General features: G+C 38.7%; 2 protein-coding genes across 4 annotated transcripts in view; one reads left to right on the top strand and one right to left on the bottom strand.

Annotated features, from left to right (window-relative positions):
* The window catches only part of IMPA2 (inositol monophosphatase 2), a 288143-nt gene that overhangs the window by 185505 nt on the left and 78678 nt on the right, over positions 1–23960 (top strand). The window lies entirely within an intron of this gene.
* The window catches only part of SPIRE1 (spire type actin nucleation factor 1), a 107121-nt gene that overhangs the window by 51091 nt on the left and 32070 nt on the right, over positions 1–23960 (bottom strand). For 2 of the 3 annotated variants that reach the window (XM_063130522.1, XM_063130523.1), the window contains exons 3-4: positions 23246–23476; positions 5070–5195 (exon numbers count right to left, since the gene is read on the bottom strand). In XM_063130522.1, the coding sequence (XP_062986592.1) occupies positions 5070–5195; positions 23246–23476 (357 nt within the window). Of the gene's footprint in view, positions 1–5069; positions 5196–23245; positions 23477–23960 lie in introns of those variants that run through there. The other variant, XM_063130521.1, reaches the window with a different exon arrangement.

Here is a 23960-nt window from a genome sequence, read left to right as displayed (position 1 = left end):
TTTTGATAAAGTCCCTCACCAAAGACTCTCGAGCAAATTTAGTAGTCATGGAATAAGAGGATCAGTAACTGGTTAAAAGAACTGAAAGCAGAGAGTAGTAGTAAATGGTAAATTCTCCCACTTGAGGGAATTAAGTAGTGGGGGTCCCACAAAGATATGTATTGGGACTAATTATTTTCAACTTGTTCATAAATGATATGGAATTAGGGGTGAGCAGTAAAGTGACCAAGTTTGCCGACAACACCAAATTATTTAAGGTGGTTAAAACAAAAAGGGATTGTGAAGAGCTCCAAAAGGATCTCTCCAAGCTGGGAGAGTGGGCGTCCAAATAGCAAATGTGGTTCAGTGTAAACAAGTGTAAAGTGATGCACGTTGGGACAAAAAATCCCAACTTCAAGTGTAACCTGATGGAATCTGAGCTGGCAGTTAACGACCAAGAAAGAGATTTTGGGGTTGCGGCAGAGAGCTCAATGAAAATGTTAACCCAGTGTGTGATCGCTGTTAGGCATTATTAGAAAAACTCCATGTTAAGCATTATTAGAAAAGGAATTAAGAATAGAACTATCAGAATTATACTGTCTGTATACAAATCTATTGTGCAACCACACTTAGAATACTGTTACAATTCTGATCACCACACCTAAAGAAAGATATTGTAGGATGACCATATGACCGGATTTGCCTGGATTTGCCTGGTTTTTTGATGGCAAATTCGGGAGGGGGAGGGGAAATCCGGATTTTTTTTCAAAGAGCAGCTCTAATGGGAATTAACAAAAATGCTTATAACTCTGTCATTTTTTAAGATAAAGACATGAAACTTGGCACAATGGTAGCTCTTAGGAAGGGCTTTAGTCATACCAAATTTGAAACAGATCCGTTCATCCATTGATTTTTTAGGAATTTTTTAAAAATTGAGGTTTTAAAATTATTATTTTTAAAATCATCATTTTTAAAGATAAAGAGATAAAACTTTGCACCATGAAAGGATTTAGGTAGAGCTTTAGCCACACCAAATTTGAAACAGATCCGTTCATCCATTGATTTTTTAGGAATTTTTTAAAAAATGAGGTTTTAAAATTATTATTTTTAAAACTGTCATTTTTAAAGAAAAAGAGCTGAAAGTTGGCACCATGATAGCTTTTAGGTAGAGCTTTAGCCATACCAAATTTGAAACAGATCTGGGGCCAGTAGCAAACCCTGTTAACAACAACAGCAGCTTGCAATGAGTGAAGATACAGTCAGAAAAGATATTTGAGGGAAGGGGAGAATGTAACACAGAGAGTATAGCAAAAGCTTCAAAGTACAGCAAAACCTACAAAAGTAGGAGTGAGTGAAGTTAATTTCAGATACATTGAATCTTTCAGTGATTTTAACATTAAGATGTTATGTAGAACAGATTTGTCTTAAATGTGTACTGTAAAATCAGACATGTGACCAAGGCTATGTTCGGGTGGGCACGCCTGGTCCTTGGGGGCGACCATGTTGTCCTCCTTTTTGGTTTCCAAAATATGGTCACCCTAGATATTGTAAAGCTGCAAAAGTTGCAGAAAAGAAAACTATAAAATTATCAAGGGACTGGAGCATCTTCCCAAAGATGGAAGGTTACAACAGCTCGGATTGCTTAGCTTGGAAAAAAAGCGGCTATGGGAAAACATGATAGAGATGCACAAAATTATGATTGCCATAGTACTAGCACCCGAGGTCATCACATAAAGCTGATTGGTGGGAGATTCAGGACAAATAAAAGGAACTACTTCTTCACACAGTGCATAGTTAAATGATGGAATTCACTACTACAAGATGTGGTGATGGCCACCAATTTGATTGGCTTTAAATGAGGGGTGGATAAATTCCTGGAGAAGAAGGCTATCAATAGCTACTAGTCCTGATGGTTATGTGCTACCTCCAGTATCAGAGGCAGTAGGCCCATATCCACCAGTTGCTGCGGAACATGGGTGGGAGGGTGCTGATGCACCGTGTCCTGCTTGTGGTTCCCTGGTCAACAGCTGGTTGGCCACAGTGAGAACAGAGTGCTGGACTAGGTGGACCCCTGGTCTGATCCAGCATGGATCTTTTTATGTTCTTATATATGTTTCTGAGCACTGTCTCCTGTTTATCCCATGGAAATGGCTTCAGGTCACCAAAAAAACAAACATTATTTACTGTGCCACTAGGTGAGTTTCCAGGCACAGTAAAAAAAGTGCAGCTTATTACCTTTACAAGTCTTATGCGGAATAGCTTCTGGGTACAATAGGGACAGCATTCTTCTCTATGTATTCCCCTCATCCCATTAATATCTGAGCGCAAAGTTATATGTTTGGTTCTGTTTGCCCAAGAAATAAAATCTATATTTTACATTTGTGGTGGCTGTGTTTTGTTATCAAATGATTTGGGGAAGAGCTGCTTAGAGAAGCAGCACAAATTACAAAACAAGAAATATACTTTTCTCCAATTTTAGGTCTGCTCTCAATATTTTCTAATGAAAACAGAAAACTACAAAGCAAGGAGATGTTAACATTCTTTGGGTGTCATCTAGGCTACAAATTGCTGCAAAATGGAAAACACACTGGCCAAATATCCAGCATTGGAGAAGCAGACCGTGATCAATAGCCCTTATGGAAAAATTGGCTAATATAAGAAAAGTTTTTAGAAATGACTTCTATGCTGCATTGAAAGACTTTATTGATTATATGATTCAACACAGAAAATAAGTGAACCCTCACAAACATATGTGGTGCTCTGGAATTATTTGTTAGGTTAATTGGAGACAACTTGTTAGAATAATTCACTTTGTATGTAAGTTCCAAAATTTATCTGAATTTGATTCCACATTGTTATTCTGTATTGTTATATTTTTTTAAAAAAATCAATACAAATATTTTAAAAAGAAATGAAGTATATGGGCTTAGGAGGAGGGCCTTCTTGGTGGGGTACCCATGAATCTAATACGAAATATAGGGTTTATTTGAACTTCCTGACCCAACTACAGCTTACTCACATAATATTTAACATTTGTATAATATTTTAAGTGTTCAAAGTACTTCATATGGATTATCTAGCTGTAATCCTTACAACAAGCCTACAAGGTAGGTCAACTATTTACTACTATTATTTCAATTAGTTCAGTCACCAAATGAATTACAGATTTCCAGACCAGACCATTTTAAAAGTATCTTATTTATCTTATGCAGTAGGGCATGTCAGCATCACAACAGTTACATTTTTTTGCCAAATGAGGCTGTGAAGGTTCTTTCCCCCTTTATCAGTTTTTATTTTTCCCCCTACACATATTTTTAACAGGGAGATTTGATTATGCCTTGCTCTATTTAACACTAGAAGTCTCAGTACCACTGCCACATTAAAGTTCTGCTTATATACTTCAACATTTTCCATTATAATTCACCTAAGTGAAACTAAATTTTCACTCATTGCTTTTTCATGTAAAGAAAGGACCTCCTGTCTCTATCATGTACTGCTAATAATAGGTCATAAGTTGTTCCTAAAAAATTAATGACCCTAAAAAGGGTTAACATCTGTTGGGAGAAGACGATACAGGAAAATCTCCCTAGAGAGATCATTTGAAAGCTTGTGCCATTGAGAGAGATTGTCTTTCCTTCTTTCTTTTAAAGAGCATTTGCTCTAGTTCTGCAGTTTTCAATCTTCATGGAAAACGCTTAGTTGGGAAAAATACAACAGGACAGACATGTAATAGATTGGTTAGAGGCTTGCTGAGCAAAGTCTACTGAAAAAAGATTTATTTCTGTATTTCACAGTTGTAGAACCAATTCTCACTCAGCGGAAATAAAGACAAACATTTGTGCTGGAAGGTCAGATAAAGAACTTTGCCCATACTCCAGCTCTATTACGATTAGGTCCGAATGGAAGCGAATATCAATGCACTTTGCCAACTTGGGTTTAAATGCTGATGATATGCATGTTTAAAGAACCTGGATCCAACTTTGACATTGCGAATGCAACTATAGGTCCAACTCCACATACTAGGTTGGAGACTGCTGGTCTACAGTATAGATAGAAATTTTCCCCAAAAGCATTTAATTCATTCCAAAATAGAAAATATTTTACAGGATTTTTTTCCAGTTCCTTGGGGGGTGGGGAGAGGGAACGTTTCCCTCCCCTGAATTTTTCTGGGCTTTCAGCATTCATCAGTTAAACTATGTACATCTATATGAACTCTGGATTTTTCATTATAGCCTGAATAGCAGGAAAACAAAATGCTGACTGGATTTTGATTAATTTAAAGAAAATAACTTATTCTTCATTACACAGAAGGCCTAAATCACAGTAAAGTATTTGCTTTCATAGTGAATTGTTATACTTCAATGACTATGATCACTATAATCAGGTTGCCACTTTAATATCTAACAGAGCAATCTTATGGTCCCTGGAAGAGCATCCTCCACCTCCTAGGCCATAGACACTGCTATGATCTCAGGAAGGGCAATATGAAATCTAACCATTCCCACTCACCCCCACACAGCTGCCACAGAAAGAAGTGTGGTGGCTACTCTTCAGAGGTTGCAACATCGGGAATGCCATGATAAACCATCGTTTATCATGATAGGAATGAGTTGCAGAGAGCTTTGAGCTCACATGCGCCCCCCTCTAAAGAGATTGGAAGCTTTTGCTTCTGTTTTGATTATGCCGAGCTTCTTAATTTCTTCCAAGCTTAATAAACTGTGGCTATTATGATTTATTTGACTTCAAACTACAGTTTAGGGTTCAGATGTAACACAAAACTATGGGTTTAATCAAAAGCAGAAGTGAAACCTTTCCATCTCCTCCTAAAGGCTGCCGCTGAGGGGAGGAGTGGGTGAGCCTGAAGCTCTCTGCGATTTGTCCCCATCACAAACAGACATGACTTAAAATAATGTCTGAACCAGCACAGATTGTTGCCTAAGTTAATTTGCATATTAAACTGTGAAAGTACATTCTTTTGTATACTATAAAAATATATTTAAAAAAGTCTGGAAAACTATATGAGTGTACAACAGTCAAAACAATTCTCAGGAATTAGTAAACCAAACAAAAGTGTTATTCATCCTGCTTACCTCTCTTGCACTTTTAATTCTGGCCAAGAACGTATACAACTCCATTGTTTCAGCAAATAGTGCCCGACATACTGCTTGATAGTGATTTGGTGCATCTGATCGTGTTGGTAGATGGGCAGCACAGAGCTAGGAGAAAAAAATGGTTTTAATTATTCTATATGAGACAGAAAACTTAAAATGCCTATACTTAGAATATACCAGAGGAATATAATCTCTTTGTACACATACACCATTTGTATTGCAATATAGGTTTATCACACATTTTCATTATTCTGCCACCCAGTAGAACTGGAGGAATGGGTTACAGAACTGTACACCCTCCAGGAATGTGTAGAGTTGCAATGCCATGATCTGCTATGGGCTAAGAAAGATCCTCCTCGCAGGTCACCTTCCATCAGGCACCGCCCAGCCACGCCTCTGCTGCAATTCTGGAGCGAGGCTTTGGGGGTGTCTTGATACTGTCTTGCATGTCTTTGTCTTGCTCTGGAAAAAAAGCCGGCGTAAGTGCCCAACTTTTTTTCTCCACAGCTTCAGCGGAAAGCCCTGGGGTGGGTTTGCAACTGCAGCGGAATTATATAATCGACGCCACCGCACACCCACCCCAGGGCTTTCCAAGTGTTTGGACAGCCTTTAGGCTGAGAGAAAAACACAAAGTTGAGATGAGAGTTAGATACAGAGGTTAGAAAGGTAGACAATTAGACGCAACAAAGAAGGTGAAGCCCAAATAATCTACTAACCCCCATTGGAATTGCAGCTGTACTGACTCCTACTACCATACAGAACTGCATTTCAGTATCCACAAAACCTGATAGAAGTGGAAAATGTAAGCAGATAGGACCGATTTTGATGAGGGACTGAGAGATGAACAGAAAGGATACCATATAAATCAGCTATTAGAGCCAGGTGCTGCACAGCTGGAGGAGCATGCTCCTGGCATGTGTTCATCCGAGGACCTGATTCTAAGGTCAATTCTGCACTGTTTCACATGTTATAATTTTTAAGCTTACTAAGCACTTTACTTGCACTAGGCACTTTATAAAGTTTTGATTTCAGTATTTATCACCTTTTGGGGATGTTAGATGAAATTATGTAATTAAGTGAACTGACATGGCTAGTTGGAATAGAACTTAGCTTGATACAGCAAAGCCTTCTAGGAAATCTATGCAGCTGTAAAAGTTGGACCCATTGTGCCCATCCCATTTGAGTGAAACCATATGCACTGGAACTCCTGCCATTTGAGTGGAACCATGCCCACTGGAACCCCTGCCATTTGAGTGAAACCATGCCCACTGGAACCCCTGCCATAGTGCACCCCTATTGCTCCCTGAGGGAAGGCACTATCCACTCCATTCCCATGAGAGCGGGCTGGCCCACAGCAGGAGGGCAGCCTTATAACTCTCTTTAGGACTACTAATCTCCCCTGGATCAAACTGTATTGAATGCAAAGCTATGTTCTGGTCCCCTTAGTATTGCATCCTAAGGGTCAGGTGTTTACATTTCATGGTGTTGACAACAGACATTCCACATTCTTTGTTATTATTATGGATGGAAGTAAGACAGATTAAAAATCACCCTATGCTACAATGGAAATGATACAACCAGCCTTATATGTGCTAAAAGAAACAATACTAAATGAATTCCAAAAATCTGATGAGAAGTTTAAAGTATTTGAATAAAGAAAAAGAAAAAAGATTGACAAAGTGAAAAATGAAACTGATTGTAGACTTGGTAGTCTAGAATAAAGGTTTGAAGAGTTAGAAGGCTGTAAAAGACAACTGATACATGGAATACAGACTTCACAATTCATAAGTGAAGAACAGAACAAGATAAAAGAAAATGTAGTTAGTATCCACACAAAAGTGACTTTACCTGAAAAAAATATTGGAGTAAATGAAAAAAATATTGAGAGTCTGGAAGAGCATTTGGAACAGATTCACAATAGAAGATGAAGAATTATGTTTAGAGTTATCGCAGGTAAAAAGAAGGCAAGAACACCGTTACCTATTTAGATATCCGCATACCCTCTCTATAAACTCAGAGTTAAAATGTATTATAATTGACACAGTGTATTATATTAATTCAAAAGCTCATTAGAGAGATTTTGATACATTAAAGAAATGTAAGAGTTCAATGAGAATGAATATGTAACTTGAGATTTTATTGGAGTAGTTGATCCATTAAACAAAGAAAAATGAGCCGGACAAAGTTACACAATTCTTGCCAAAAAATGTAAATGAAATTCACCAGCTCATCAATGTTTTGAGATATTTATTACAAGGACGCTTTTCAATTCCTGTTTTCAATGTATCAAAACTTGTCAAGCTTTTACACTGGCAGAATGGCTTTCCCCAGTCCACTGAGGAACCCACACATCCTCCAAATTACTCTGGAGGGAGTAGTACGTGTGTTTGCAAATCCAGGAGCATAGGGGGAGGAGAGAAAGGGAAATTCCATTCACATAACATTGGATTTAACCAAATATCCTCCAAAATGTAAAGCTAGCATAGGATGGCAGACCACAAACATCAACAATTTCAGTCCATTTGGAAAATGGTAGACATTCGAGAGTAAGGAAATCAAGAGGATTCTATAGCAGCTATGCTGGGTGCTGACTGGAGGCTGGCACTGACTTATTCTTCTTCACTACTATAGCCTTGGCAAAGCCAAAACTGAAAGGACAGAATAATTGGAGCATCCAGAGTGTTGCTTGTAGTATTCATGTTTCTTGCACTATTTTCAACAAATGTAGGAGAAGTACACATTTGAAAAGAAGGGGGGAAACATTACAGTGAGTTAATTAGCACAGAGACAAAGTATTCTATGTGAAGGTTTATTTTCTGGGCTGCCTAGAAACTGGGTTGCAGTTTTCAGTTTTTGCTTAGATCCCTAAGAAGATTAGAGCATTACCATCTACATTCAGAGGTCATACGAAAAAAACAAAAACATTATGTAAACCGGGGAATCTTGCCAGCTCCTCTCTTGGTTCATTCTCATTTGAGTAGGAAGCAGAGCTCACCCAGGCAGCCTGGTGTTAACAGAAATCACAACTATCAGGAGAGATCAAACAAAACTTCTGGCTCCATTTGAATATACTCCATCAAGAGTGAAACCAAATTACACCAAAATATTCACAACTGACTGACCTGTCAGAGCTCACTTGGCTTCCACATAAGTGTTTTCAAATAAAGACTTGAAATCTGCACCACAACAACTCAGTCTGACTGGGATCAGAGATACACACTTGTTTCTACTTCTATTTGTAATCTGAAAAGATCTGTATCACTGTTTTCTTTTCTCTGGAGAATGAAGAAAATATTTCCCATGGGAGCCAAAACACTATTGACGATTCTCTAAGTAAGCAGCAAAAAATAAAAATAAAATAATATAAAGTGGCCTGAATGCTTAGGATGCATTTGTCCTGGAAGGGGAAATCCAAACATTTTACCCAAATTCTGCTCCAAGAGACAAAGCAAAGGCCTTATGTGAGCACCTCTCTTCAATTCTGGAGGATGGAAATCTGCCACACACCTGCCATGCTGTGCTCTTTATCTACAAAGCCAATATTTACGATTTCCTGCCTTTCCTGATAATAAAAAAATGCCACACTCAACCATTCAATTACACTGGCATTTATGATGGGAAAAGCAGGCAGCCGCCATTTATCTTAATCTGCTTTCTTCCCTATGTACATACATACACACATAAGCACCCACACAAACTCTTCCCAAGTGTCCCTTGTGCAGAAGACCTAGATCTCCAGATACTGTACAAGTAAGTAATAACCAAGGGACAAACTTTTGTAGAGTTAATTGAGTTGTTGTAGGGTTATTGGAGAATTGTTTCCCACTTTCTAACAAGCCATGTCACTTGGGTTCAGACAGCATGGCAAGCCACACCCAGGCAGTGATTATGGAAATTGTACCTGGCACGTGCCACAATTTAAATAAGCCACCATAGCTTATTTTGATTGTGCAAACCAGGTTATTGTGCAAGGGCAATGGGAGGATAAAAAGATACTTCAAAAACTCCCACTGATTTCATTGCTAAAATGTACAAATTTAGTCTTCTAGAGGAGAGGCCAATTATCAGATTAAGATGACTTTTATTAGAATGCAATATAAAAATGAAAATACCAATGTAATATTAAGTGTGAGAAATATAGCTTCAGAATGCAGCTATATTCTATCATTTCAAAACTCAAAGTACAGCTGGCAAAAGTATCCTTATGTAAGACACTCAAATGCTTCTCAATATGTAGAACAACCTGCTCTCATGCTTTATCTTCAGCTTGATTTTTCCTCTCAGCCAAAAGACAAGATTCCCATTTGCATGTCCAGATGTAAGTCATTACATAGGACATCAGAACAACAGAAACCAATTTCTTTATTGACAGGATAACACTTCACTTGTCTGGAAGGTTAATTTATTCACTCCAATTCTGTTACTAGCTTCCAAAAGAAAATACCCAAGCGTTTGTGAAGCAAACTATGGGGAAAAAACAAAGTTATTGTAACTATGAAACTTGCTTCCCATATTATAATATTCACAGTAATATTGTATCCCTACTTATGTGATTTTTGAAAATAATATGAAATCTTTAAACTTTGAATTCTACTGCCCTAAACATGTTTTGTAGATTGAATGGCTTTACAGTGACAAAATGACTAAGACATAGTAGGTCCTGGAGAAAAGACAGACAACACTGGTAACAAATAACATGACACTTTGTTTCAGACAGAGTTGATGCATTCTCTGTATGGAGAGAAGGATTAACCACCAAGGACATAGCAGATGGTGTACAGAGCCCCTCTTAAGAGGATCCAAAGAAAGCAATGTCAGCATTAACTCAAGGATATAGCTGTGTAGAAACTGTCCTGGTAGTAGATGTCAAGTAATAACATTATGGTTATGGGATGAAATGGCTACCTCTATCTAAGAATTAACATGGCCCCATTATATAGAAACCTCTGATGGAAAATCTGTCCAGCTACATGACAGTCTTGTAGGAGAGCAATTTGCTGAGGTGGGGCTTGAGCTGCACTGAAGGCCACAGAGGGCTGTGGTTCTGCCTCCATGTGCCACATACAGTTAATTATATGCGCACTAAAATCAGATGTACTTTTTCTGATACAGCATCTTCTATCTGCAATTAAAAAGGCAGCATGGGGTAACTAGGAATCCAACAAAGTTTGAGAAGCATTATAAAGACTTAAAAACCCACAAAGGTATTATTACCTATTATATATAGTTTATTGTTAAAAGAAGATTTGGAAGTCAAAGAAAAAATCCCAAGGTTAAAAATAAAGAGGAGTCAATTTTGTAAAGAAAATTTAGAAGGGCACCTTTACTAATATAGTTGGAATATATTCAGTGGTTTGAGAGATAATAATTGTATTGCTTTAGGATTGTATTCAATGGTAGCTTTGCACTAGTGGAAACCACTTTCATTTGTGCACAGGAGGGCCCACGATTTTCACTAATTTCTTTTTGCCCAATGCACCCCCCTGTGCTCCCCACCAAACAAAACTGCTCTTGAGGGTTGCAGGACTTTCTGAAACAGTATGGGATATCACCACTGTGGGCTACACTGGGTAGGGAAGAATTGGTGAAAACCTGGTGCCCTGCACGAATAGAAGCACTTTTTGTTAATGCAATGGATCCAACCCTTTGACAACTGGTATCACATTCTGGTAAAATATGTAAATTGAATATTGAGTATTGAATAGTTGCTGGTGTTGCACAACATCCAGAGCTAATGATATATGTATGTGGTAAAGCTATATTATATATATATATATATATATATATATATATGAATGTAGCTGAATCTATTAATGATGTCACTATCTATCTCTTACCTCTGTGGTTTTTATTATGATATATAGAACATGTGATACACTAAAAACAAATAAATAATTCAAAATTCATTACATATGGTAGAACTTTCATATTTAATTAGGTTTCATGAATTTAGGAGAAAGATTGATCAGATTAAGACATTTTGTAAAATGCAATCAGTTTTTATTGTATTGGAGTTTATACTGTCAGAATGTACCACCTAAAATCTTATTTTTAGACTGGTATAAATTCTTTCTGGCACTGAAAACTACCAATATGTTGGATCCAGTGTTTGTTCCCACCAACAGGGGAATTCCACTTAGGCCACTTCAGTCAGTGGAAACCGGGGGGGGGGGGGGAGAGAAAAAAATTGCTGATTCCCCCCCTAATTTAGAGGCTCCACACTGTTCTGGAGGTCCCCCAACCATCCAGAGCAGATCTAGAGGGCAGCAATGGGGGTAGTCAGAGAAAATAACCTCCTTCCCTGTTATATAAGCAGCAATACTCTGCTGGATCAGAAGCCCTTTCATCCAAAGGAGGCTAATTCTGGATCTGACCCTGGGGCTGTCTTCATGGCACTGAGTTGTCACCACTAAACCCCACGGTATTGCTGGTCCAGGGTGGCAGTGAGTAATTTTCATGGAGGGAGGCAGTGTGGGCTTTCTGGCAGTCAGTAGGCCCGCCAGGCCTTTGCCCTCTGCCTGGGCAAAGGCTGACCAATCCAAGGTTGCCATCCACCCAGCCACACTTCTGCCATGACTCCAGAGTGAGGATAGATGATCGATGCACTATATTTGCCGTATTCCAGAGAAAGAAGTCGGGCTAAGTCCCCAACTTTTTTTCTCCACAGCTTCACCAGAAAACCCCGGGGTGGGTGTGCAGTGGCTGCTGCATCGTATAATTGATGCAGCACCACCACACACCCACACTGGAGCTTTCTGTGCATTTAAACAGCCCCCCAAGTTAAGGAAAAAGGCATTTAACTAATATTATACATAGTTATCACTTTGAGATGTGTGTGTTAATGATAATGTATCATGATAATGTGCTACAAATATGGATTTTAAAATACGTACAATTTTGTACACCATATAAAATATGATTTATACTTTCTTAATTAAGAGCAGGATATTGCAGGCTTCAGATAGAACTTCATAATTGCAAAGTCTCTTCATAATGTTTTAACACAAGGAAGCCCAAGTTTTTTATACTGGTACATATCAAGTAAAAAATGGGAGTCAGTTTTAAAATTAGATTACATACTTCACTGTAATGTACTAAAAGTTCTTGTGACAGTGTTACTAACGCATATTGGCTAACAAAGCTTCATTTTTAGTGTTATATCAGAACCAGTTCAGATTTTTGAATCTGAAAAGCAAATTTTGCTGAGAGAGAAAGAAAAGAAGAAAAAAAACTTTTGAAGAGCCGAGATACAGAAGTATGGGCAAAGACAAATGTTAACTAAAAAGAGAACTAAGGACAAGAAGCTGGATAGAGGAAGGGGGGCAGATAGTGGTCTAAAGTACAAGAACCTGAAAGAAGATATGCCTGAGAAGAACAATAGCAGATAGAGAGTTGTGAAGAAGGAGGCTAATGAAATGGGGGCATCTGTAAGGGGGGGGGGAGAATCACAAAGCACAGGAACGCTATCAGCATGAAAAGAGGGGGAGAAGAGTGCTGAACAGAGAGCAGGGCTTGCTTAGTATCAGTGTTGTTAAAACAAATGCTGTAGAGAAGCCAAAGGAAACACAGCCTAAAATTAAGGTGCAATCCTATGCATGTTTAGACAGAAAAAAAGTCCTTAAAGACCTAGAGGAAAAGTGTAGTAGAGTCACGGAAGCAAAAAGGAAGTAGGGCTGAGGCAAAACATCATGTAAAAATAAGGAGTGGACAGGCAAGGAACGCTGGAGTGCTATGTGTCAAGGAGCACAGGTTTCCAATAGATTCCAATGTGTTTAAATGTAGCACAGAAAGGGAAATTCTACCATATGTGGCTTATCCTGAAATCACACCACTGTGGCAGGCAGAACACACCTGATGAAATTCTTCATCCTAGGCAACTATTATTGGTAGAGGAGCCCTCTCAGGCTCAGATCATGGAAGATTTAATGGGGGTGCAAGCCTTGAGAGGCAGGACTCAAGAACTTTCCTCCCTTCACAGCAATAAATACAGATGAGGAACAATGGCAGATGTACACTCATAGTATATTTTACAGCATGATTTTTTCTTGTGACTTAAACCTCAGAACAACATGCTTATCTCATAGGGCTTCTATACATAGAGGTTTTTTCTCCCACAATTTTAGGGGGCTTCTGCTTCCGGATCCTTTGAGGGATTAAGACTGGCTCTTAACATACACTTCCCTTCTCCCTGTTTTTTCCTTTATCTGTAAATTCTATATATTTCATTATATACAGCTACTAGATGGCATTGAGGTATAGCTGCTATTATAGTGCGACTTTCTCTTTTCACAGAGAAATTCAACACTCTGTATTTAATGGCTCATTATCCCAAATCTTTTTTTAAAAAACTGTAATAAAGATCAGAAGACACAGGAGAGGCCCCAGAGGCTGACGACGTCGTGTAAAAGACTTGGAAACTTCTGTGAGTAACCAATCTCAATCACAGGGTAAAAGCTTCATGTAGAGAGGCTCATAATCTCTCCATATGCAGACGGGGCTATCTATGATTTGCCAGAGTACTTCTGGGGTTCAGTCAGACACAAACAGAGGGAGCCAATCTCTTGCCCTATGAGCAGGGTTGCTAAATTCGCCCAGTATTTCTAAGTTTTTATTTTAGGCCAGGATCCAAAGTGACTTTGAACTTCTATTTATCTACCAGAACATTGCCATACTGCATGGTAGTTGTTGAAAACTGAGCCAAATTTTAAAGAAAATTATGGTATGACCTGAGGTGTACTGTTCAAAGGAAGTAAAAAAATACCAGTCAGCACACATCCAATACCTCAAGCACACGTAAAGAAGTTATTTGTATCACAGCACTAGGCTACTTACTCTGCCTCAAAGTGTAATGTATTTTCTAAGATGGACAGGAAAAAATCATTGTTACTAGTACTTTATACATAAATTGAATGACTAAGGGTGCAATCCTATGCAAGTTTAGACAGAAAAAAGTCCTACAACTCCCAGCATTCTCCAGTCAGTATGACTGGCTTGACAATGCTGGGAGTTAAGACTTTTTTTCTGACTAAACATACATACGATTGTGCCCTGAATCCATTATTACATAGAAACTAAGAGAAAAAAATAGTCGTTAAATGTGTCTTTGCATTTAATGTCCACATTTTAATATATGTAGCATCCTCAGAGCTGATAATTACTGCTGATAATTACCGCTGATAATTACTGGGATCACAGCAGGCAGGCAGGTGAAAATTAACCTTTTCTCCTCCTGCTGCAGGCCTGAGGAAAATCTTTTCTCTGAAGCTATTGCAGTTGGAAGAAAATCCCCCGCTAAGTGCCAAAGGGGGGGATTTCCTCCAAATGTAAATAGTTGCTTCAAAAGAGCATTTTTTCCTCAGGGTGCACAGCAAGAGAAGAAAAGGTTAAACACTCTCACCTCACTTGCTGCAATAATTATTATTCTCTCTCCCTCCACTCCAGTGGATATTATATGCATTTAAATAAACATGCATGTTAAATACAAACATACATTTAATGTCACATCTAATTTGGTCTTAAGCTTGAAAGTCAGGTATGGAACTTAGGCAGTGCCTGTTGAGCTGGCCTGTAAGGTGTTTAAATACAAGAGGGGAACTATCACAGTTTGCCGTACTGTCTGGAAACATTGGGGCTCCATTCCTCTTTTATTTACTTAAGAAATAAGGACAACAGCAGAAAAGCAGGTTTGAACTGGTAGATTAGTGAGTGTAATTTTCCACACTGTGTGAAATCTTCGTCTCCAAGCTAAGAGCTGCAGCAGAGTCAGCCACACTGTGGTCTACTATGTCACCAGAGGAAGAAAAAGCACCAAAACCCTACGCTGAGGGCTAGAGTTTTCTACGTGCTTCTATAGCACACTGATTTCAAATTAATGTTCATGTAAAATGGCATTAACAACAATCAGAAACAGAAGTTTATCTTATAATGTAGATAATATGAATCAAGCAGCAAAATGCAGGGTAGAAGACGATGACGAACAACAAGCAACCTTTTCTAAAAGGTCAAATAAGTTCTGAAAAAAGATATAACTTGTTTTGATATGTTCTCTTTCTGTCTTTTACTAGCAGTCACGAAAACATATCAGTTGTAACTAGCTTTGTTTTCAGAAAAGAGGCTACTACAGATGTGAGCATGAAACAGGAATATTCAGATAGAATGGCATTTTCATAGACAATTATTCTGTTGCTATTCTATGATGGATAGTTTTTCAAGGTACATAGTCAAGATTTTATGGTCATTAGTACTTTCACAGGATTTTTTTTCCGTTTTGCCAAATATGCTCAATATGCTGCCTGGAGACTGGAGACTTTCTAAATGACGAGGAAGCTATTTTCTGTCGACAGTCACATTCCCTCAAGGCTTCCCCTCCACCACCACCACCCCGGTTCCTCCCTGCCCAGCAGACTGCCAGGAAAGGGACAGATGGCTCTTGACAGAGGTCTGAATAATAGCTGCAGAGGACTGTTGAGCTTAGGCTGAAGGCTACAGCTTGCCTACCTCTGTCTGTAACTGAAGGTGTGAAAAATATATCCTGTTTAACAATGCAACCAGTCTGCTGCTGATATAATGATTAATAATGTATTGTTCATGTATTTTTTCCATATCTTGTTGTGAATTGCTTTGAGTGTAATGTATGCAGTGGCTATGACACAAATAATAGAGCAGACAAAACAAACTATTTAAGCATAGCTAAATAATGTACTTTGACTTTACTTTTGAGATAGGCGTATTAATATACATATTACAAATAAAATGCTAATCACTATGTCAGTCATAGCGGTAATCACCAAAAGATTATTATGTTACCTTTATCTATTTCTGTGATGTTTTTCTCCACGGCATCTCTTTAATCACTAAGGCTAAATCTTTAAGGACAGTGAAGTCTATGCTCAAGAATGAAAAGAGCGGATTGACTTGCTGATCCACAGTCCAGATTATTTGCTGTCTTATCCAATTTGCCTAGGTAGATTTAATGCCATCATTATGCTGCTAGTGAAACTGAAAAAATGCATCACACCACACACTGAACTCATTAGCATTAATGGCTGGATAGCAGAGGTGTTTGTACCAAGAGATGAACTCAGACAGATCAGTTCAGCTTTGGAACTGATCAGTCTGACTTGTCTGTCTAAAAGCCAGGCATTACTGTCTGCTTTAGTATTAGAAACAGCTTTCATCTTATTTGTTTTGTTATGATAAATTACTTTAACACTATTAAGTCACAAAGGGGAAACTAGATGAGACAGTGAGATATCTATGATCTTATCTCCCACAATTAAAAAAGTTAGAAGTGACAGCGGGGGACACAGAATCAGATTGGGACTATGATCTGCACTTTCCTCCAAGCCAATTTCTCAATTTAAAATCACCCCCAAAATTGACATCTTCCCATGACAGTTAAACATACAGGTACACACAATAAAACCAGACTGGTGAGTTCCCAATGCATTTTAAATATAACTTTCTCGTGGGATTTTTTTTTTTTTTGGTATTATCTATTTCATGAAAATTTAAGCAGTTTCCTTAGGGTAAATATAGCATACTGCCTTTTTGAGTAGCTTTGATGTTAAGACTAAAAATGAAATGTTTTCCATGATAAAGATGCATTCAAAACAAGTTGGGAACTTAACAACTTTTGCACTAATCTTTGTGAATATTTCTGTGCCATCTTTCATGTATAAATATATCCAGGCAATGTACAATAAAACATAATTTTAATATACATTATAACTAAAAGAATAAGCTATACAGTTTAATCAGCCCCCACAAATAACAAATAAAAAACAGGTGTGCTAAAGAAACAAATATCAAAGCAAGTAAAGAAGTTTTCAACATGTGCCTAAACTACAACAGAGTTGGCACATGTGTTATTTCTGGGTGGAGGGCATTCCATAGTATCTGCCACCACAGAAAATGCCCTTTTCCTGGTTGTTGCCAGATGAAGGATGTCACACATCTAGAAGGGCTGATGTGTATACAGGTTTTTCAGTCAATACCAACACCTTAAAACTGAATCAGTAGCAAATTGACAGACATGTTGGCAGTTCTTTCAACAACAGTATTATATGACAATGGCTTGCCATGGCATTCTGCACTAGGTGCAGCTTCCATGTACATTGATGGTGCTATATAAATAAATAATAATAATAATATGCATAAGGGCAGCCCTGCATAGAGTGCATTATAGTAGTTGAGACGCAAGGCTACCAGTATATGGGATTACCATGGCTAAGCTATCCTTATCCAGCAATGCCCATAAGTGGCATACAAACAAAAAGTTAGTAGAAAGCGTTCCTTGTCACTACAGCCACTTGAAGTTCCTGACACAGTGATGTGTCCCCATAATAGATACCTGCTCCTTCAGAGGGAGTACAATCTCATGCAGAATGGGTAACCTGCCCAATTCCTGGACTTAGGAATTGTCCATCCACAGGGACTCCAGCTTACCAGGATTCATTCTCAATTTATTGGCCTCAATCCAGCCCATCAATGCATCGAGACACTGGTCTAAGATCAGCATGGCATCTCCTGATTCAGATGTAACAGAGAAATATATCTCCTGGTAACTGCTCCCAATGGCATATATATATATATATATATATATATATATATGTGTGTTGAATAGCAATAGGGACAAGATAGTATCTTGTAGCACTCCCTGGCAGTATTACCAGTGTCGCAAAAAATAGTCACCCCATGCTGCTTGCTGCAACCAGCCCTGCATGTAGGAACATAACATCATAAAATGGTGCCCTCTATCCCCCAGCTCACACAGCATGGTCAATGGTATCAAAAGTTGCTCAGAGAGACTGAGCAAGACTAACAGGATCGCTGTCATGTCTAGCCCTGTTCCCCCTAGTTTGGAAGAAGGTGTTTCAGGTACAATCAGAATCAGACTCTGAAGTAGAGTAGTTGGCGCCAGACACAGACCAGCCTGTACCAGTGGGGGAGAAATCATTCATGAGATCTTTATCAGCTGGTGGTGAACTCTCTCCAGAGCTTATCTCAAGGGCAAATAATACACAGTCAACGGGAAGCCAACATTCTTCCGAAGGAGAGAACACTGACAGACTAGCCGTTCCTAGAGTACGCCGCAGACTAAAATGGGGGGAGTGAAAGGAAGGCTAGAGAAAGTTGGCCCAGCTCACATCACATCAGAAGCCACCTCAGAACTAGTCTCTCTGAAGTTAATGCGTTTTGAGAAAAGGCTTTCCATTCTTCTTGAACAGACAAATATCTCGCTTAGTTTGCATAGTTTTGCCTAGGGGAAAGTTCCAAGAGATTAGACTCTCTTCAGTCAGGAAGAGATGTTTATTGCTTAAGTAAAACTTTGTGGATTACTTAGCAGGCCTCGTTATTGTCTCCCAAGAAAGCAAGAAGTTTTTAAGAAACAAAAGAATTGCACTTTCCTTGACTCTTTTCTGATAAAGGTCATCCACTGGGCGACAAAGTATCAAAAACAGGTCTGAACCCAGACTGAAAATCAATTTCGTCCAAGAGTGCCTGAAGCTGGGCCACCACCACTCTCTCAAGTACGTTCTGAAAAAGGGGGCATCGGCAATAGTTGTCCAATACTTCTGGGTCCAGAACAGGCTTCTTCAGGTGTGACTGTATGACTTCCTCTTTAAGTGCAGTTGGCACCACACCCTCATGCAACAACGCATTCACATGCTCTGGACACACCCAGCTAACCATACTCCAGCCACCTTCAATTAACCATGACAGTCAGGTTTCAAGAGAGTATATGGTCAACCTTACAGCTGCGAGCACCTCATCCATTTCCTCAGGTTGCAGTATCTGCAACTGATGACACATTGGTCAGTCCACTTGTCTGTCTGAAATCTTGCATCTAATGTAGGAAATGGACTTAAAATTCAGACATTATATTGATATAAAGTTTCAGAAGCACAAATAATTCCTGCAACAGCAATAACTTTTAATTTTTGAACCAGGTCTGCTTTACTCAGCTGTATGCCCTTTTTAGTTTAGTTCAGCCCTCAATTCTCTAAAATGGATTTTAATCTAGTTCCTGAATTAAATTTCTTCCAATGACAGAAAGACTAAGATTCCTCCCACCAAACCACCCCCATGTTCAGTACATATTTAGAAACCTGGGTTTTATGGTGTAATTTGCTTCTTCTCTGTCAGCATTTTCTCTGTGAAAAGTACACTGGCAGCAAGGGAGTAGTGCAGAGCTCCTAGTTTACGGAATGTCAGATAGCAACTCTTAAAAAAATAAAGTTGGCTATCTAATTTGCCAACTGAAGATTTCAAACCACAATCCCAAAGGAACTATGCTGCAATTTGGTTTCAAAATGTGCCACATCAACTGTTAGTAGCTGCATAAATTGTAATGAAAACCTAGACTGAAAGGCCCCTTCACACTGCAGCGGTAGTCTTTGATTTCTTAATTAACATGTATGGTTTACCAATTTTTAAACAACCTTTTCTGATGTGTCTTAAAAGCTACCTGCAATTTCTCCCACTATAATAAAAGTCATTCAAGAAATCATATCCTTTTAAGTCAATAAAATGAATTCTCCACTATTTTGAATACTGGCACTGTTCTGAATAAAGTCGAATAATTACATCTATATCTAGAGCGGAGGATGTAATGATTAAACTACGATAAAAACCTAATATAACATTAGAATTCCCATAGAGAGCAGTATTTCCTCTCATTCCTTTCAACCCTTATCCATGAAAAGGCCACATATGAGCTTGAAACATTTTAAAATTTATGAGCCATCTAACTTGCAGTCTGACCTTGCTTTCTGAAAACACATCTCTGAAAGTTAACTGTTAACAACCGAAACCAACAGTGGTTCAAAGGAACTACAGCAACTTTCCCCAATCTGGTGCCCTCCAAATAATTTGGACTGTAACTAACATCAACTCCAGCCGACATGGCAAATGGTCAGGAATTGTAGTTCAAAACATCTGGAGGGCACCATCTTGGGGAAGGCTGAAGTATAGTTGAAAGAAAAAACAAATTTTCCTTTGATCAAGCAAATTGCACTGGACAATTAAGCAGATTCCTTTACATAACATTATGTAAAGTCTCCATAATAGCTCCTTACAATGGCACTATGTTTAGGATATAACTAGGTTATATATTCCAAATACACTAAACATAGAAAATATCAAAAAAAAAGGGAAAAGGAAATGTTTTTTGCCAAATTTATAGTGCAAGTCGGTACTTAAGATCTGCTGGCTAAAGGGCTTTTGGAAGTCGTGGAAGCCTTGCCTTGATGGTAGGACTTGATATACCCCTAGCATGAGAAATATACTGACAGAATGTCCCTGATATGCTAGCAGAAACTGTGACTCTTTCTCTGGCCTCATGTCACACATATTTATTATTCACAAGTGGTAGAGCACATGCTTTGCATGCAAAAGGTCCCAAGTTCAATTCCCAGCATCTCTAAATAGTGCAGGAAAAAACCCTTGGAGAATGCTGCCAGTCACTGTTGACACTACTAGGACAGATGGACCAATGATCTTACTCAGTATAAGTCAGCTTCCTATGTTCCTATACAGGCCTGGCCCAAGGCAGGTTGCCGCCTGAAGCAGGGACCCACAGCTGCCCCCCTCCCAATCTGCCCATGTGCCAGCTTACCTTTGTGGGTGTGCAAATGAGTGCTTGCGCCTCAACAGCCTGCCCAACTACCAGCTGGGTTATTTTTCTTTGCGCGCATACACGGGCCCACCTGCCCATGGGCTGCTTGTAAAGTGCTTCTGCCTTCAGGAAATCACGTGGCGCTTGTGCATTAGACAAAGTATCATGAGAATCCCAGTACTTTCGGAACCTCTTGTGATACTTTGCTCGACCTCATGCAGCTGATGAAGTGCACTGGGGAGGCATATGCATGCAAAGAAAAGTAAGCCAGCCAGCTGGCCCACAAGTAGACAGGGGAGTTGCATGAGTGGAGTGGAGTGGGAGTAGCAGTGCAGCGTGCAAGGGAGCAGCTGCTTCTTGGTCCTTCCGGTTGCCTGGATGGTTGGCCGACCAACCCGCCATGCAGACAGCTGGCAGGATCAAGAAGTGGCAAAACTGAGTCTTTACCAAAATGCTTTAGGGGCTGCAAAATCAGCTGGGGGGAGCATACGGTCCATCTGTTGTCCACCTTGGTATAGGCAATATTGGAATATTTCAGTGGTAAATATAAAACATATGTCATTTCAGAGATTTCTTAGCCCAAAGTATTACATTAATACAAAGTAAATAACATCAACCTACAGATTGATATATTAATCTTTTGTCATCATTGACAATGTAAACACTATCCCAGGCAGAGAAATTCTATATGCCTGACGTAAAGAAGATAAATTTACAGTACTAAATAAATACAGTAAAAAACCAGGTTGCTTACATTTAACTGTGATTCATTGTGTGATAATTTTTGCAGTCACACATATCGGTTTTCAAAAGCAGACTTGGTGTAGAGGACCATGGAGAAAAATCTATAATCACAAGGCTTTTTAACTGTTATGCATTTTGTTGTATTTCATCTAATGGCATAGCTAACCATGCTCAATACTGGTGGCATTGGCTTGGCTATACAGCATAAATGCCAAGAAAAGGAGTACTCCCAGAAGAGATGCCGAAAAAGCCAAGGGTAAAAGGGTGGAACAAAGGATGTAGCTTATTGAAAAACCAAAATCTGATGAGTTTCGGACCCTAAGGGTCCTTCCCCAGGGTAATCTAAGAAAATATTTACAAAGCCACATGGTCATCATTGTTTATCACAATAGTTTTTAAATGATCTACATCCTTTGTTCCACCCCTTTGCCCTCGGCTTTTTTTGCATCTCTACAGTGTAAATGACCACATTTCTTCTCTACTGCTCACATGCTGCCTTCAGTGACTCATGCAGTTGTCCACAAATGGGATTCAACCCACTGGAAGGCAACCTGTGGCATGTGGCTCTCATACCATCAGTTACTTACAGTATTTATTCACAACTGTACCAAATTTGTTAGCACATTCTTCAATAATATATTTTTTAATAAAACAGGACTGATACAAAATTCACAAGACAAACTAAACAAAAAACAAATACCATCAATTACCACTACAGTGCAAAGCAGCATAAATTTACTTCTTTGCTGCCACACAATGCGTACATTTAGGATCTTAATTTGACTCAGGAGTTTGTAGGAAAGTGGAATGTGATTAAAGGGGTGTGGGTTGAGGAAGAATATTACATCAATGCAGTGGTGAAATTCCTAAGAGGACTTCCATTTGAGTGACTCCGTCTGAGCTTCAGACAATAAGCTTTTGAAAAACATAATGGAGCCAAAATAGAGCTCTCTGTCCCTTTAAAAGCAAATATTTGAAGAATAGAAGGTTTCAAACCAGCAAGCAAATACACTGCAGGAACTTCTACCAGCAAAGGGGAAAGATCTGCTGATGGAAATTGCCTATAAGAGTATGTCACGAGATCACATGCTGCTAGGAGATAGTTACAGAGTAAGAGAAAGTATACGCAGTTACAACCAGCTAGAAATATGCTTTATCATCTCTCTCTCTCTCACACACACACACACTCACACTGTATTTTGTTCTACCTACAGAGCATGTGGTAAAATCAGTGTCACACAACTAATTCCACATATCCAGTTCTGTTAGATGATTGTGGCCATATACTTTTACGAACAGCATTAGCAATTCACCCAAATATATTGTTGTACAATATCTTCCAAGAAAATAAATAAACAAATCACAAGACCAAAGTGTTAATAAATTAAAAAAATAATACTTTTAGTAAGCTGTTATATAATTATAGAGGAAAACTTAATGATATGAAATAGTCAAATCCAGAATGGAGTATAAATAGAATACCATAATATCAGAGACATTCATTAGCTGTTAACTAGCTGATCATCTTTGAGTGCAAAAGTATAGGAACTATCCACAAATACGTGTAAAGAAAAATTCCTATCAGTGTAAGACCTTAATTAGGTCAACCAAAAGATCACAAAAATTGTGCAAGCTTTCATTCTTTGTTTTTAGTTTTTTATTTACATCTAAGGAAAGCGGTGTACACATCAGTGCCTACAACGCAACAAAATGCTAGGCATATGCTAAAACCTAGTGAAATTATGAGCTGTTTTTAAAACACCAATATCAGATAACTAGATTAATACTGTACCTTCATGACATCTCGATAAGACTGTACAACTTCAATGACTTCTTTATCATTTTCATCAACTCCACCTTCATCTAAAGCCTCATAGCCTTCATCTTTGCTTCCATCTGCTTCTATCGTATTGGTCATATGATCAATGAGCTGTTCCAAGGGAGGGCTTAGCTCTCGCTCTTCATTTTCTTTCAAGCCATAATCCAGTGCTTTATAAATTATAATTCCCAAAGATTCTATTACCTGAAAAGAAAAATTATATCACTTTTTAGATAAATGATTATTCTTTTCTGCTACTGTGAGCTGATAGGCATTGTAATCCAAAATATCTGGAGTACACCAGGTTGGGGAAGGTGGCTTATACGATATCAGCAGCAAACTAAGGAAAAACAGTCTCTGCTATATCAGTGTTGCAGAAGGAGAAGACATATATAACCACAACAATGGAAATATCACTATTAATTAGGAGCTAATATCTAAATCATCTAAATCTGCTCCCTGTGTCAGTAGTTCTAAAAACACCAGAACAGAACAGTAAAGTTGCTCCAGACAGGTGGTTCTTAGCACTACCCAATCATTGCTCTTCCACTGCAAGCTACACGTAGAATTACAATTGATTTCCGATATGATTTGGAGAACTGTGCTATTCTATGTGTAAGTTCCATTGACATCTGCAGGCATGATATCGCTGTCCTGGACAGGGCTATTTGAAGCTCAGCCCACATTC

Source organism: Elgaria multicarinata, chromosome 7, assembly GCF_023053635.1.
Source record: "Elgaria multicarinata webbii isolate HBS135686 ecotype San Diego chromosome 7, rElgMul1.1.pri, whole genome shotgun sequence".
In the NCBI taxonomy this organism is placed as follows: domain Eukaryota; kingdom Metazoa; phylum Chordata; class Lepidosauria; order Squamata; family Anguidae; genus Elgaria; species Elgaria multicarinata.
The sequence above is the reverse complement of the archived record's forward strand: the minus strand, read 5'-3'. Positions and strand labels throughout refer to the sequence as shown.